The sequence below is a fragment of the Brienomyrus brachyistius genome, unplaced genomic scaffold, assembly GCF_023856365.1.
Source record: "Brienomyrus brachyistius isolate T26 unplaced genomic scaffold, BBRACH_0.4 scaffold35, whole genome shotgun sequence".
NCBI classification, from domain to species: Eukaryota; Metazoa; Chordata; class Actinopteri; order Osteoglossiformes; family Mormyridae; genus Brienomyrus; species Brienomyrus brachyistius.
In genome coordinates, this window is record NW_026042310.1 from 3,621,330 (window position 1) to 3,635,361 (window position 14,032).

General features: G+C 46.9%; 1 protein-coding gene across 1 annotated transcript; it reads right to left on the bottom strand.

Moving 5' to 3' along the window:
• Positions 1-3,758, bottom strand: LOC125721711 (collagenase 3-like). The gene is made up of 10 exons (XM_048997708.1): positions 3,600-3,758; positions 3,255-3,499; positions 3,007-3,155; positions 2,792-2,920; positions 2,524-2,685; positions 2,314-2,428; positions 1,988-2,121; positions 1,732-1,891; positions 1,477-1,580; positions 1-432 (listed from the first exon to the last, which is right to left on the bottom strand). Exons 1-10 carry the CDS (start codon positions 3,747-3,749, stop codon positions 326-328), a joined length of 1,455 nt encoding a protein of 484 aa, XP_048853665.1. The 5' UTR covers positions 3,750-3,758; the 3' UTR covers positions 1-325.
• Between the last annotated feature and the right edge of the window lie 10,274 nt (positions 3,759-14,032).

Genomic DNA, 14,032 nt, shown 5'->3' on the forward strand with positions numbered 1-14,032 from the left:
TATATATACGAAAACTTAAAAGTTTATTAAAACCAACACTTTTACACAGTACAGTACGTCATATTTCAAGTTCGTGCATAAGCTAGATGCCGTTGAATAACTAAGATAATGCCATTTTTAAATTACGAAAGTATAACATACACATTTGAGTACATCATAGCCACGTCTAGAAATTAAACAATCAAAAGCAGTATTCTCTGGCCCATATCATCTTACTCAGGGTACACTGATAATATTTTAACATGTGAAATATAAAGCGAAAGCCTTCGTCGTTCAAGGTGTAGGTTGCGCTTCCAGGTATGCGATTAAACAGCACGGAGGTAAATTAGCTCGAACAGCCCAGGAAAAGGTTGGCTGGAAGCCTGCGCCTAGGTGTCTTGTTTCGGGCGTTGAACTCGTACATGGACGATCCATTCAGCAGGTAGATGAGATCTGTAAAGGGGAGCAGTTAGTGGCCCTATATTCGCAGGCGGAATCACGATGGTTCACTGCGAACCCTTGGAAAGCTTTTCTAAATGACTGCATATACATGTGTAATAAGAACATTCAGATATGTTACACTTGACCTATACTTCCGGTCACCGACTCCTCACACCCACCCAACTCAGAAAACACGAAACCATCTCCCATCATACATTGCTCCACCAAGGGGCGGGTTTCATGGTTCTGCCCAACCCCCTCCCCCCAAACATTTTAAAAAATAGCGAGTACCATCAAAAGATCGCAGCTAGGTAGCCGATTAGCATTAGGTACTGTATCGGCATCTCCTAAGTGAGGAACGCGTTTGTTTGATGTTTAGCAGAGTGGCTGTTTGTAGTCACTACGGGGAGCCCCACAGAACAGGATTCCTCAGTTAGCTCCTCGTTTAACTCCTAGTTTAAGCTAACCCAGCTAACTGAGAAATCCTTCTTTGTGGAACACCCACCCCCAGGATGCGTTGAATGGTGGTAAATACTGCAACCAGGTCCACTTACTTTAAATGTTGCATCTGTCGTGATTAAAATAAATCTTTTACCTTACTCGTACTGCCTGTGGCATGTATCACAAAGTAGGATTTCTTGCTTAGCTGGATAACTTGTTGGATTTAAGGTTCCCCAGTATGGACTTTATCTTCGTTTACATTTACATTTACAGTATTTGGCAGACGCCCTTAGCCAGAGCGACTTACATAAGTGCTTTAAGACGCTGCGATGAATTTTCCCGATACTAGCTCAATAAGGACCCAGGCTATGAATACCATCTATCTGAATGCTCTGTAAATATGGACTTTATCTTCGTTCATGTACATTTAGCCAAGACCACCTCAAATCTGACACGTTATCTTGATAAACCAGAAATCCTGCTTCATGATACAGGCCCCTGCATTGTACTATAGACTTCCAAGTCGTTTGGGTAGAAACAGCTAGGGTTTGTCTGGATACTGCTGGTCAGCAAAGGATCTTGTTTAGACGTGTAGGTAAGTTGGTTGACACTCACCTTTGACTTGAAAAGCAGCCATGACTCCACCTTGCATGCCTTTGAAATCATTGGCTACAGGTTTGGGGAAACCATTGTCCATTGATTTAAGGTCACCACTGTAGCTACAGGATCAGCGAGAAAGGCATTGTTAGCAGCAGGTAAATTGAGGTCAATACAGGTGATACAAGCCTGAGATCAAAGTTTGCTGGTGCCAGTTCTGTCCACAGTGCAGGAACTTTCCGCTGTTGAGCGTAAATAAGTTTTAGGACAAACCTGTAGTATTGGTCATTGACGAAGATCAGTGTCTTTTTGGTTTGTGTGTTGTACACAGCAGCGGTGATTTTCGTAATCCTGGCTGGCAGACCAATCTGACTGAGGCTTCTTGGGTAACCTGCAGCGATGTCGTAGCCGGACAGAGCCCAGACCTTATCGTCTGCAAATCAGGAGAACGAAAACTGTAAGATTTCCTTAACAGTACATGTAAAATCAACATGGGTTACTGAAGCGTTTTGGTTCTCCTGCAATTCACCTTTGAAGAGGAACACCCTGTCCAGGCTGGGATTCTCATAGGCAGCATCGATGTTGTTGGGAACTTCTGGCCAGAAGCTTGAGATGAGGTGCAATTCTTGCTGGTTGCTCTGGGGCAAACTACGCCAGAAGAACCTGAGGAGGAGGAGAAGGAGGAAGATAGTTTCCTCTACTGCACTACACCCCGGAGATGAAGCTTCATGCACAATATAATATTTAATCGGTTAAAAGCGTAACTTCATACATTTATTAGTACTTGACCTTAAATGGCTCATGTTCTAGGAGATGTTTAGCAGGTACTTGGTCTCAGAATTGAATCGTACATACGTGTCTTTAAAGAACATCATCTCTCCACGCAGAGATGTGACAGCGTCCAGGACCAGGTTGGGGTCGCAAGCGTCAGGTGTTTTAGGGGGTGGTACTGGACCTTTTCCTCCCACACCTGGTGACCAGAAACAATCAGTGAGCCTGTAGCACTTTACATCGAGGACAATTCAGCACAACTGACGCATTGTGGTTTCATGTTACATGGCTCACCGTAAAGTGACTGTATTCCCTTCACGTCATCCAAGGGAAGAATGAAGGTGCTTGGATCTCTGTAGCTGTATATTGGGTACATAAGAGCCCCAGGGTCCGTGGAGTGAGACAGGCCAAGGGCGTGGCCAAATTCATGGGCTGCCACCATGAACAGATTGTACCCTGGAAGAAAATGAGTCTCGGTGAAGAAACTTATCCCTCCCGAGACCTCATCGGAATTTCCCGTGTTCCTGGTCCTCAAAGGGGGTTCCTGACCGGAAATGCTCACCTGCTGTAGTGCGAGAGGTAAAAGTCTCATCCTCGTCGAAATGAGTGTCGCCCCCAAGGCCCGCGGAAGGTGCAAAAGCGTGAGCCAGGGTGCCCTCGGGTCCGTCAAATGGGTAAGCGTCTCCATGCTCTATTGGCAGAAATGCAAATGATCTCAATGCCTTTTCATTGGGAAGTTAATGCACAGGGGCAGCCGGCAGCTGTTGACATTCATACCTCTGCGGCCGAAGGAGATCATGATGTCGGCCACACCGGAGTTGATGCGTGTGAATTGCAAAGGAGTGACCTTGGCCCAGACTTCAAGGGCGTCCTTTAGGACCTGGTCCACTTCGGACGGAGACAAGTCAGGTGTGTAGTTCTCGATTCTGGAAGATGAGACGCAAACTCATGTGTGAGCAGCTCAGATCACACCTGGGCCTCCTCAAAGCTCCTCAGTCACACACTGACACTGGGGCCTCACTCACCTGTAAGTCACCTTGTTGTTGGGCCACTTTAGATTCCCTGGAAAGGTGGTGTACTCGCCCATATCTGGGACCCCGCAACGCGGTTTATTCATCACCTCCAGTGTTTTCTCATCCAGCACGCCTGACACCTCGAGCCTGAAGAACTGCTGCATCTCCCTCAGCTTCAGGTTGAACGGACTCAAGCGTCGATTATTTGGGGAGGACGCATTTGCATTTTTCAGGTCGAAGAACTTCTCCAGATAATCCTAAAAGAGCAATAAAAGTATGTTAGAAGCGAGATGAAAATCTGTTCCAGGTGCGCGTATATATAAGGTATCCATGAAACGGGCGAGATGGAAGCCTTACCTCAGCAAAGCTGGCGTTGGACCCCGGTGGCAGGGGGGCAGAGCGTGCCGCGACTGCCAGACAGGCGAAGACGCACAGTGTGCTGGCCCTCATGTCTCCTGACAGGTGCTGGATCGCCGCTGTGCCACCCCCAGGACGCTGTCCCCTCATAAATACAACACCCGTCGCATTGAGCAACCTGTTGAGTCACCTGTCTGTAAATGACTTTACGAAAGTGCCGGAAGGGGCTACTGTGAAGAAAGATGTTGTTGACATGATTTTATTTCCTTCTTACTCATTCGCTGCATTATTTACATAATGGGACTCGGGGCAAGTCACAGTAGCTGGCCATAGATATGTTCTTTTGGTGCCTGTGTTTCTCGTTTCACTGTGTTACAATCGTTATTCGATTGTAAATATGTCTTTTTCGAGGTGATATCAAAGCCCCGATCTTAAACTGCGGTTTACTGCCCACTGCGAGCAGATTTGCAACTTTTGGCCAATCTGCCTGACATTAGCTACTTACAAAGGCAGTCTGCTTTGTGTTCATCCCCCTGGACTCAAAACAAAACAAGTCCAGTGGGCTTTATTGTCATACTATCCATATACAGGTACACAGAAACCCCCCCCCCCCCCCCAGGACTGCGGTGTGACATACAAACGGCAGTGACAGGGGAGGGTTTCCATAGGACTTAAAGTGCAAAACACAGGATAGGGCAAAACAGGGGGGCTGGACACAGGGGGGCTGGACACAGGGGGCCTGGACACAGGGGGCCTGGACACAGGGGGGCTGGACACAGGGGGGCTGGACACAGGGGTTTATAAGCCCAATGAAATGTGGATGTATGTAAACAAAGACAGCTGCATGACAAAGCAGAATAAATGCAGTGGCTAAAAAAGAACAATACATTTCCTATTATCTAAATAATAATAGAATAATAGTAACAATAAGTTAAAGTGGTACGTAGTGAAAAGTTAATTCTCTGTATAAAACAAAGTGTGATCAGCGATTGCTCTGTGATGTCCCACGGGTCGCCTGTCATGTAGTAATATTTAGGTTATAATAACAGTTCTAATGACGCTCGGGGTGTTATGAACGTGCTGAGTCATGGATTCGTCATTAAGGATTCACCCAGAAAATGATGGAATCTCCGTCTCTTATTGCAGCGTTTGTGTTCCTGTGGGACAGAACAACCATTGTGTCTGTTGTTACAATCATCCGCTCATCCAGTCACAATGTAGGGCTTGGGATCCTTTTGTGTTGTAGTGATCTTCCATTTGTGTTTCCAAATCCAGAAAGCCTGTTCTCTCATGTTCTCTTGAATGTGTGTGTGTGTTTTTTTTGTTGTTGTTGTTCTTGTTGCAATAGGTACCGTGAAGATTTTTAAGCATTTAAAAAAAGTTCCCATTTCTACAGTATGTCACAATCCAGCCTAAAGCACGTGAACGACCGCATTTCCTATTTAAAAAGTCTGTCCGAAGTTATCGTCCTTATTACTCGCATGCTATTTGATTTTTGCTCTGCGGATCAACAGCAGCGTTGGACCAATTTCTGTGACGCCGCCTTTGCATGTAATCACATATCAAGCCTAATTTCTAATCGTTCATTAAAGCTGAAGCTCAGTGCAGTGTGTGCGCATTGCGTAGTTCTATGAAGTATTACATGAAATGACAACAGTCTACTTATATACATGAAGATGGGAAGCAGCTTTCTAGCACGGCTGCAATGGATGGAGTCGGCCTGAAAAGCGAAGAACCAGAACTGAACATGATGCACCTTCAGTTGTTCTTGGTTCTCAGACACGAGGGGAAGAATCACACCCCATGCAAGGTTTGGACATATCGTTTCCACACAGGCAGGCCACTGGCGTGTTTTGCTGCGGGTGCAGATACGGAATTGTTCTGGTGGTTATCCGCAGTTTCCTCACATTGCACTTGGTTCTCATCTGTTATCAAACTCACAACCTGGTTAAGTAAACACACCGTTTCGGCAAAGACGAGCAACGCGTTTGCCAACACTGCAGATCTCTCAGCTTTGTCCAAGGAGTTATTTAAGAAATATGCTGCACTGGACCGTTGTGAAAGAATGTGAAATAAAAAATCTTACCTAACATTGATGCAGGATACTGCCTGATCCATCAACAAACTGCTGTTAAAACTGTGTAGCAAAACATTCGGTCAAAATGATTTCAGCTTTATATAGCGAACATAAAGCAATAAGTACAATGTTTGAACTTGCACAGTTACAGACGTAACTGAATGTCCAGCATTAATCTGGACCAGCACTGTCAGACACACAGTGACCAGAAGTCACCTGCAGCCAGGAAGTTAAGAAAAGAGGATATTTAATCATCTGGGCAGAAGTGAAAACATCTATGTACAGAATCTTGTATTCTTACTTTGCATTCATCCATCAAACCAGCCATACGTACTCTAACACCTTATCCTGTTTACGGTGGTGGGAATTCACATTCCGAATTATTTGTTCGATGCTTTCTCCCAAGTATGGGAGATTTACTTATCTATGATGTTTCCTTAGAAGAGTGCTGTCACATTGGATTACGCTCCCACTTGAAGATACCTATAGAACGTCTCATATGCACGTGACTAGCTGAACATCTCAGGCTGGTTACCCCAACTCTCCGTGTGCAATACTGTCAGTGTGTTTATGCGGAGACTCTGCCCCCGAATGAGTCACTCAGGGTAACCTGAGACCACAGAACCAAGGAGAACACAGGTTCGGGCCTTGACGTGATTCCACGTCCATCGTAGGCCCTCTTCCAACACCCAACGCCTCCCCTTAAAGTACTAAAATGCTTAAATCTCCTTGCTTCGTTTCCACACCCAGCAGGTCTGATGGTTAATTATCTCACAATCTGCTTCGGTAACCAGGCCCCAGTGCGGTTTTGCCCATTGACCACTAACGCCATGGTTGATGTGTACTACCACACCAAGCAGAATGACCCATTCACTCTTCTCCTTTCGTTTATATGTTTCATTTATATAACGTGCTTGTGCAGATAAACCATACAGCTCAGGTGCCTTTGATCTTGGTCCTCCTGGTTTCCGCAGCTCTGCTTTTTCATGTTTTCATGATTTCAATCCTATGGGCAGTACATTCCAACACTGTATGAGTAACACACTGATGACATAGTCAAGTGCAGATAATTCCAGGGTGTTGAATGTCCTTTATAGTGGGATTGCCATGGGGAAATTCCCCCACACTCTTGGTCACAAGACGTCTAGGTAGAGTCAGAAAGAGCAGCCACTATCAAGGTTAAATTTAGTGGTGGGGTTGGCGTCTTACCTGATGGATGTAGCGAAAGATCACGCAGTATCCCTGTTGGATCCTTCTTGTTGTCCAGGTTTGAATCTGAGGAAACTATCCCAGGGATCTGGGTTTAACAAAATCAGCAGATCATTTATTCAAAATGACATGACTCAGGTTCTGCAGTTTGAAGCACCGAATACACCTGGGCCTCTGGAGGTACCTTGGAGTAATAGGTAGTGGCAGCTTGTCGATGTGAATCTGAGATGAAGCCGTCATCACTCTTTTGTCCCCACCGGGGGCAGAGGAGAGCCCAGCATCCATCAGCACCCTTAAAAACCGGCTTCCCATAGGAGACTGAACGCTGAACAGGCTGCACCCTAACCCTAACCCTAACCCTAACCAGCACACGCCATGCCCAGAAAGACACCGTCGAGAAAATTTCAATCAGTGCTACAAGTCAAACTGACTCAGGGCCAGTGCAAAGTAACAATTAAAAAAGAATTACATGCAATCTGGACACATTTGTATGTTTTAGCGCCGTTACTCACCATTTCGTAAAAGGCCTCAAGGAAATGAAGACATACACATGTGAAGACATACTAATTATTGCACTGGCCAAGAGTAGTGTTCAACATCACAAATTTTTCTTTTTACAGTTTGGACACTTGAAAATATTCAATTCAATTTTATATCTATAGTGCATTTTCACAACATTACATTGTCTCAAAAGCCCTTTACATTATCCCAGCCCAAAGACCCCAGTGAGCAAGCCAAAGGCGACAGTGGCAAGGAAATACTCCCTAGGAGGAAGAAACCTTTGGAGGAACCAGAGTGAAAGGGGGAGCCCATCCTCCAGGGGGCAGCAGGGGAAGCCCTAACCCTAACCAGATTCAAAGGGGGAGCCCATCCTCCAGGAGGAGGTAGAGGAAGTCCAAAATAGCAAAGTCCCAATTTATAAAGTTACATTTGTATAATAAGATCCGGACCCCCCACAACCTGAAAATGGATAAAGGAAAGGAAATTGTGCATTGTCCGGGTATAAATGCGGAAGGTCCAGCTGATGTCAGGACAGGCATGTGAGGAAGCTGCTTCCTTCGGCGGGATGGAGGGGTGGTGCAGTCCAGCAGTAAGCAGGTGAGGATGGCAGATATGTCAGGCTGGATGGGCAGCCAGAGACCTGCCCACCATCGGGAGCTCCAAGGCAGAGAACTGCCCACCATCAGGAGCTCCAAGGCAGAGAACTGCCCGCCTTCAGGAGCTCCAAGGCAGAGAACTGCCCGCCTTCAGGAGCTCCAAGGCAGAGAACTGCCCGCCATCAGGAGCTACAAGGCAGACACCTGCCCGCCATCAGGAGCTCCAAGGCAGAGAACTGCCCGCCTTCAGGAGCTCCAAGGCAGAGAACTGCCCCCCATCAGGAGCTACAAGGCAGACACCTGCCCGCCATCGGGAGCTCCAAGGCAGAGAACTGCCCACCATCGGGAGCTCCAAGGCAGAGAACTGCCCACCATCGGGAGCTCCAAGGCAGAGAACTGCCCGCCTTCAGGAGCTCCAAGGCAGAGAACTGCCCACCATCAGGAGCTACAAGGCAGAGAACTGCCCGCCATCAGGAGCTCCAAGGCAGAGAACTGCCCGCCTTCAGGAGCTCCAAGGCAGAGAACTGCCCGCCTTCAGGAGCTCCAAGGCAGAGAACTGCCCGCCTTCAGGAGCTCCAAGGCAGAGAACTGCCCGCCTTCAGGAGCTCCAAGGCAGAGAACTGCCCACCATCAGGAGCTCCAAGGCAGAGAACTGCCCACCATCAAGAGCGCCAAGGCAGAGAACTGCCCGCCTTCAGGAGCTCCAAGGCAGAGAACTGCCCCCCATCAGGAGCTCCAAGGCAGAGAACTGCCCGCCTTCAGGAGCTCCAAGGCAGAGAACTGCCCGCCATCGGGAGCTCCAAGGCAGAGAACTGCCCGCCTTCAGGAGCTCCAAGGCAGAGAACTGCCCGCCTTCAGGAGCTCCAAGGCAGAGAACTGCCCACCATCAGGAGCTCCAAGGCAGAGAACTGCCCACCATCAAGAGCGCCAAGGCAGAGAACTGCCCGCCTTCAGGAGCTCCAAGGCAGAGAACTGCCCCCCATCAGGAGCTCCAAGGCAGAGAACTGCCCCCCATCAGGAGCTCCAAGGCAGAGAACTGCCCGCCTTCAGGAGCTCCAAGGCAGAGAACTGCCCCCCATCAGGAGCTCCAAGGCAGAGAACTGCCCGCCTTCAGGAGCTCCAAGGCAGAGAACTGCCCGCCATCAGGAGCTACAAGGCAGAGAACTGCCCACCATCAGGAGCTACAAGGCAGAGAACTGAACAGTGCATCAATAAAACTGTGTTACTAATAAATGAAATTATGAGTTATCTTGCAGTGCAGTATGGAGAGGAGGAGACTCCAGCAGGTCTAATTAACTATGGCAGCTTAACTAGGCAATAGAGGTGGGGGTCACGGGCAGGAGGAATCTCTGAGCACCAGCATTTCAATGACACATGGGGCACGTGCAGCCATACCTTGGGGGGGGGGGGGGGGGTGGTGTCTGACGTTTGGAAAGAGGCACGTTGGCCCCCGTGTTTGGAGCGCGCCATGCCATGTGCTACTCTGCTGTCTGACCAGCAACATGCTTGTGCAATTCTCAGATGGCTTCTGTTTACAGAACAGAGTTTACAGCCTAACCCAAATGTTTGTAACCATCTAAACAGGATGTGTGGGTGAAAACCCAGGAGATTCCAATGCTCGGGCTGCAGAAGCACAGTCACTGCGACTCATGGCGTCTCCTGTATGTGGATATCATGGAAAATCCTCCCACTGGCGTCCACAATAGTGCGGAAACAGGTGCGAGCCTCTGGGGAGAAAGGACAGCTCCAACTACGCAAATTTCGATTAAAACTACGGTATTTCCAAAGATCCCCAATTCGGTGAAGGAATGTGATGTTTCAATGAGAACGAGCGGGTAGAAAGGACTAACTCAATGACAATGATGAATTATAAGGACAGTCAACTATGAAGGACACAGACAGGCTCATCAAGGTTGGAATGAGGAAGGGACTGGACCAGGCTCCGCAAAGGTCAGCCAATCACAAGACTAGCTGAAGCTGTTACAGCTGCAAAGGGTGGACCAACGCCATATTGAAGCCTATATGTATTAAGAACGGGATGTCATTGAAGTTAAAATTGAGTGACAGAAGCTATTGGGTTTTTCCTGCAGTTTTTAATACTGTTAAAATTATATATATATATATATATATATATATATATATATATATATATATATATATATTTAATCATTAAGAGTATTAAGCATTGGTGTAAATTACGGGGAGGGATGGGAAGGTTGTAGCCCCCCCCTAATAAATCAAAACCAGCTAATGCAACCCCTCCAATAATCATGTTTCTCTCGTAATGGGTGGACACCTCAACCCCCCCCCCCAATGTTCCAGCCAAAGTTACACCCTTGGTATTAAATGTATTAAAAGTACAGCAGACACAATGGACGTGGCAGCATGATGACCCTGATGGGATATGTGATTGGGCGGTGACTGGGTGGGGGTGGGTGAATGCATCAGGCACGCTGAGGCCATTTACCTGCAGCCTACCCCCCCCCCCCCTCCGCCCCGCCACATGTGAGCCAGCACTGATGACACACGTTGTTCAATATAGATAGTTGCCCAATATCCTTCCATTTTACAAGAGACCTGTTGCAATAGGGCCAAGAATCACTATGGTCGACACACTGCTGCCTGTGGCTGCTTCCTGTGGCACTGACTGCAATATCAGAGCACTGGGGGGCATTTGGGAACAGCTAATTTAAGGAGGGGGGCATCAAATGTGAAGCCAGGTTTATGAGCCTTGAAAGCAATCAGTGTCTCTCCATCTTTCTCTTATAAAGTAATCAGTGTCTCTCTATCTCTCTCATGCACAGTTATCATGTCTCTACATCCTTCTCTTTTAAAGTTATCAGTGTCTATCCATCCTTCTCTTTTAAAGCAATCGGTGTCTCTCCATCCTTCTCTTTTAAAGCAATTGGTGTCTCTCCATCCTTCACTTTTAAAGCAATCGGTGTCTCTCCATCCCTCTCTTTGTCATTCCGTGACATCAGCCTCACTTGGCATCCTTTGCTTCTTTATGGTCCTACATCTCGCAGTAGCTGTGTCCTCCTCTAGGGGGAGCAGTGAGCAGGCTAATTCATTAACACTCAGCCTTTCCAAACCATTCCTGCACCAGGTATTAGAAGCCCTATTTACATTTATCAGTGTTTGACAAAGGTGGAGCTCTGTCAATATCCTACAGAAACAAACAAAATGACATCAGCTGAACAACACAGCCTCCGGGTCTGACTCTCCAGGACCCTTAAATAAGAGCTATTTTAATATTACTAACAACATTAAAATAAAGTAACACATTGAATTAAGTCAGTATTTCCCAACCTGGTCTTCAGGGACAGGCCAGACGATCCACATTTTTGCTTCCTCCCAACCCCCTGCCAGACAGTCTACATTTTGGAAGTTGGCAGGGAGCAAAAACATGGACCGTTGGCGGGTCCCTGGGGACTGGATTCGGAAACTCTGATTTAAGTGCAGTCATCCGGTGTGAATCTTTGGGGAATTTCTGTTTCAGCACCTTGAGGTTTTGGCCCCACAGAGTGGGAACGATGGCGATGCAATCGACATCCCTAAACACATGAGGAATGGTCTATGCCATGTGGTATTTAGCAACTACGACCTGCCAGCCATGCAGTGTCTGTAACTCACCCAGGCTACACCTGCTGATGCGTTTCTAGCTTACCCAGAAGACCACTACATCCTGTGGGTCTAACTTTCCGAGTTATGAAGACTCAGAAAGTCCACAGGATGTTATGAGTCCTTGCATAGTGTTTAAAAGATACCTCCAACCAGCTGCAAGCTGAAACATCAGCCTCTGCCACCGCCAAATGCCGGCGGGGATACAGGGGCGGGGCCATAGAGGCATTGGCCTCAGCTGATTGGCCCATGGAGTGGCCCCTCCCCTGTCATTCACCAATTCAAAACATAGCATTGGCTAATGATATGGCTAGCCTCTCTGTATGAATGACAGCTCCTCTTACCACCCAAAATTTCCTAGAATCGCCCCTGCTCGAGGGATAGAGGGGATTTACATACATTTCCAGTCAGTGTTTCCTTGAAGATCTTACGGTAAGATCTTAATAGTAGAGAAATCACAGTGCATTCCTGGTGAAGAACGTCTGTCTAGGTGTTGCAAGGCTCATAGACCTTGGTGATGATCCTTCCAAAACTTCTCTTCAGCATCACTTCCAAAATTCATGTTTGGATCTCGACTTACTGAAAAAGACACTTAAGCCCTCCCAGAACTGAACTAGTGCTCAACTGCATGCACCTATGTAACGATGACCCGGATTTCTAAACTGTCCTGTCACTTTACAGAGTGTCTGCAGTCCTTCACCGTCCTGTTGCTCTAGATGGAAATGGAAATCGTAGCACAAGGAAAAGGTGCCCTGAATCTCAAATACACCAATAGATTTGTTACTCAATTCCATAAAACAGTCTCTTCTAATTAGGTTGTTCCTAAAAAATACCCTGAGTCATTCCCTTAAAAGCTGCTGGGAACACGCCCAGTCTGCTATGGGTAAGTGTGCAACAAGCGTCAGCATGATAAAGCACTTTAACGGAAAAGGTGTCTTGCCAAAAGCACAAAAAGACCCGCTGGAAAAGAAAAAAAAAAAAAGCACATAGCCTTGTGGGAGGAGTGACGACAGAAAAACACCAGGATCGAGGAAGACAGACAGACGCAGGCGGCAAGCCAAATATTCCCAGAAGGCTTCCTACGTACCTGATAGGGCGGGGTTTTCAGAACAGGGAACAAGCGGAGAGGCAGTTAAGCGGGTCCGGAGGATAAACCAGTCAAGAAACACTAAAGTACACATAGTTGGAATCACGGGGGAGCTAAGGACACAGGCTCCCTCGAAAGCCTCCCCTGAGACGTTTGGGGCGGCTCTAAGATATTGTCCACTTTTGTGTTGTAGGTTATATTTTGTTTTCTGCACATTAAGGTTCCTGAAAAGAAAATGCGTTTATTCGTTCATTACGTTTCATTTTCCGAACATGTCTCCACTAATAATTATTCTGTGGTCTATTCCTTCCGTGGCCACGCATGCGTGGCGGCGCTGCACTCGAATTCCTAGATTTACGTGGCCACCCGACCTTCTCCGTCGTTGAGTGGACGTGGTGTTTGAATGGAAGTCGATAACTAAGAAACGAACAGTGTTTGTGTCCAGTATTTCCGGGCGGTTTACGAATAGTCATAATGCTCTAATACGATATGCAGACGCCTCTCTATGTGGCGGAAATACACACGCAATCTAAGATTCCAAGTAGTGTCCCTTGCTATATAACAAGCGGGTCTGCATCAAGGATACATTTCGGTGCATAATCAATAATAAATTTCCAGCCGTGTATGTGACGACTCGATGAAATTGCGGGTGACATGTTATCGTAATCATCGGTTGAATTGGTTAAGCATAATTCGGCTACTCCATATTTAGAAACCAATTAAACGCTAACCCTGCTTGGACCCCTAATAGGGTGGATAAAACCGGCATCTTTATCCAACAATTCATGCTTCAGTCCGATTGAGATTAAAATGAATCATAGGTAGCCGATTGAAACAGAGCAAAATGTTGTAAATTAGAGAGACATACATTTGAATAGCAGTTGACTGAGCAGTATGTAGCGCTGTATCGGCGTCTCTCCCCGCGCCCGGAAGGCTGTGGGTTCACATCCTAAGGTCTGTATTGAGTATCCTTCTCATTGCTGAGCCCTTGAGCAAGGCTCTTAATCCTAGCCCTTTAAACCCAAAAAATCTTTCATGGGGAGTGTGAAAACCCTTGAAATTCGCAAATTGTAATCTTAATTGAATATTTATCGTGTGTTAATTTCATCCGACAAAGACTGCTGGTCAGACAAAACGGCACGTGTATAACGGTACATATGGCTTCTGTGCGACTTGTTGTGCGTTTCTAGGAATAAGACTCTCCCCCTTCCAAGCAAGACAATTTGTGCGGTTATCAAGCACCAGCAGCCCGATTTCAGTCAATTCACCGGTTATTTCTATTCGTGTTATTTCTATTGCAAGTGTGACTCACTCGTTAAAAAAAACAACGTGGGGGAAGCCG

Bases quoted from the DNA above. Each gene is read 5' to 3' on its own strand.
- LOC125721711 (XM_048997708.1), bottom strand. From the start codon at position 3,749: ATGAGGGGACAGCGTCCTGGGGGTGGCACAGCGGCGATCCAGCACCTG. The intron at 3,156-3,254 runs GTGAGTGAGGCC...CTCATCTTCCAG, and splicing joins AACAACAAGGTGACTTACAG to AATCGAGAACTACACACCTG. The intron at 1,581-1,731 runs GTTTGTCCTAAA...CTGATCCTGTAG, and splicing joins GTCAATGACCAATACTACAG to CTACAGTGGTGACCTTAAAT.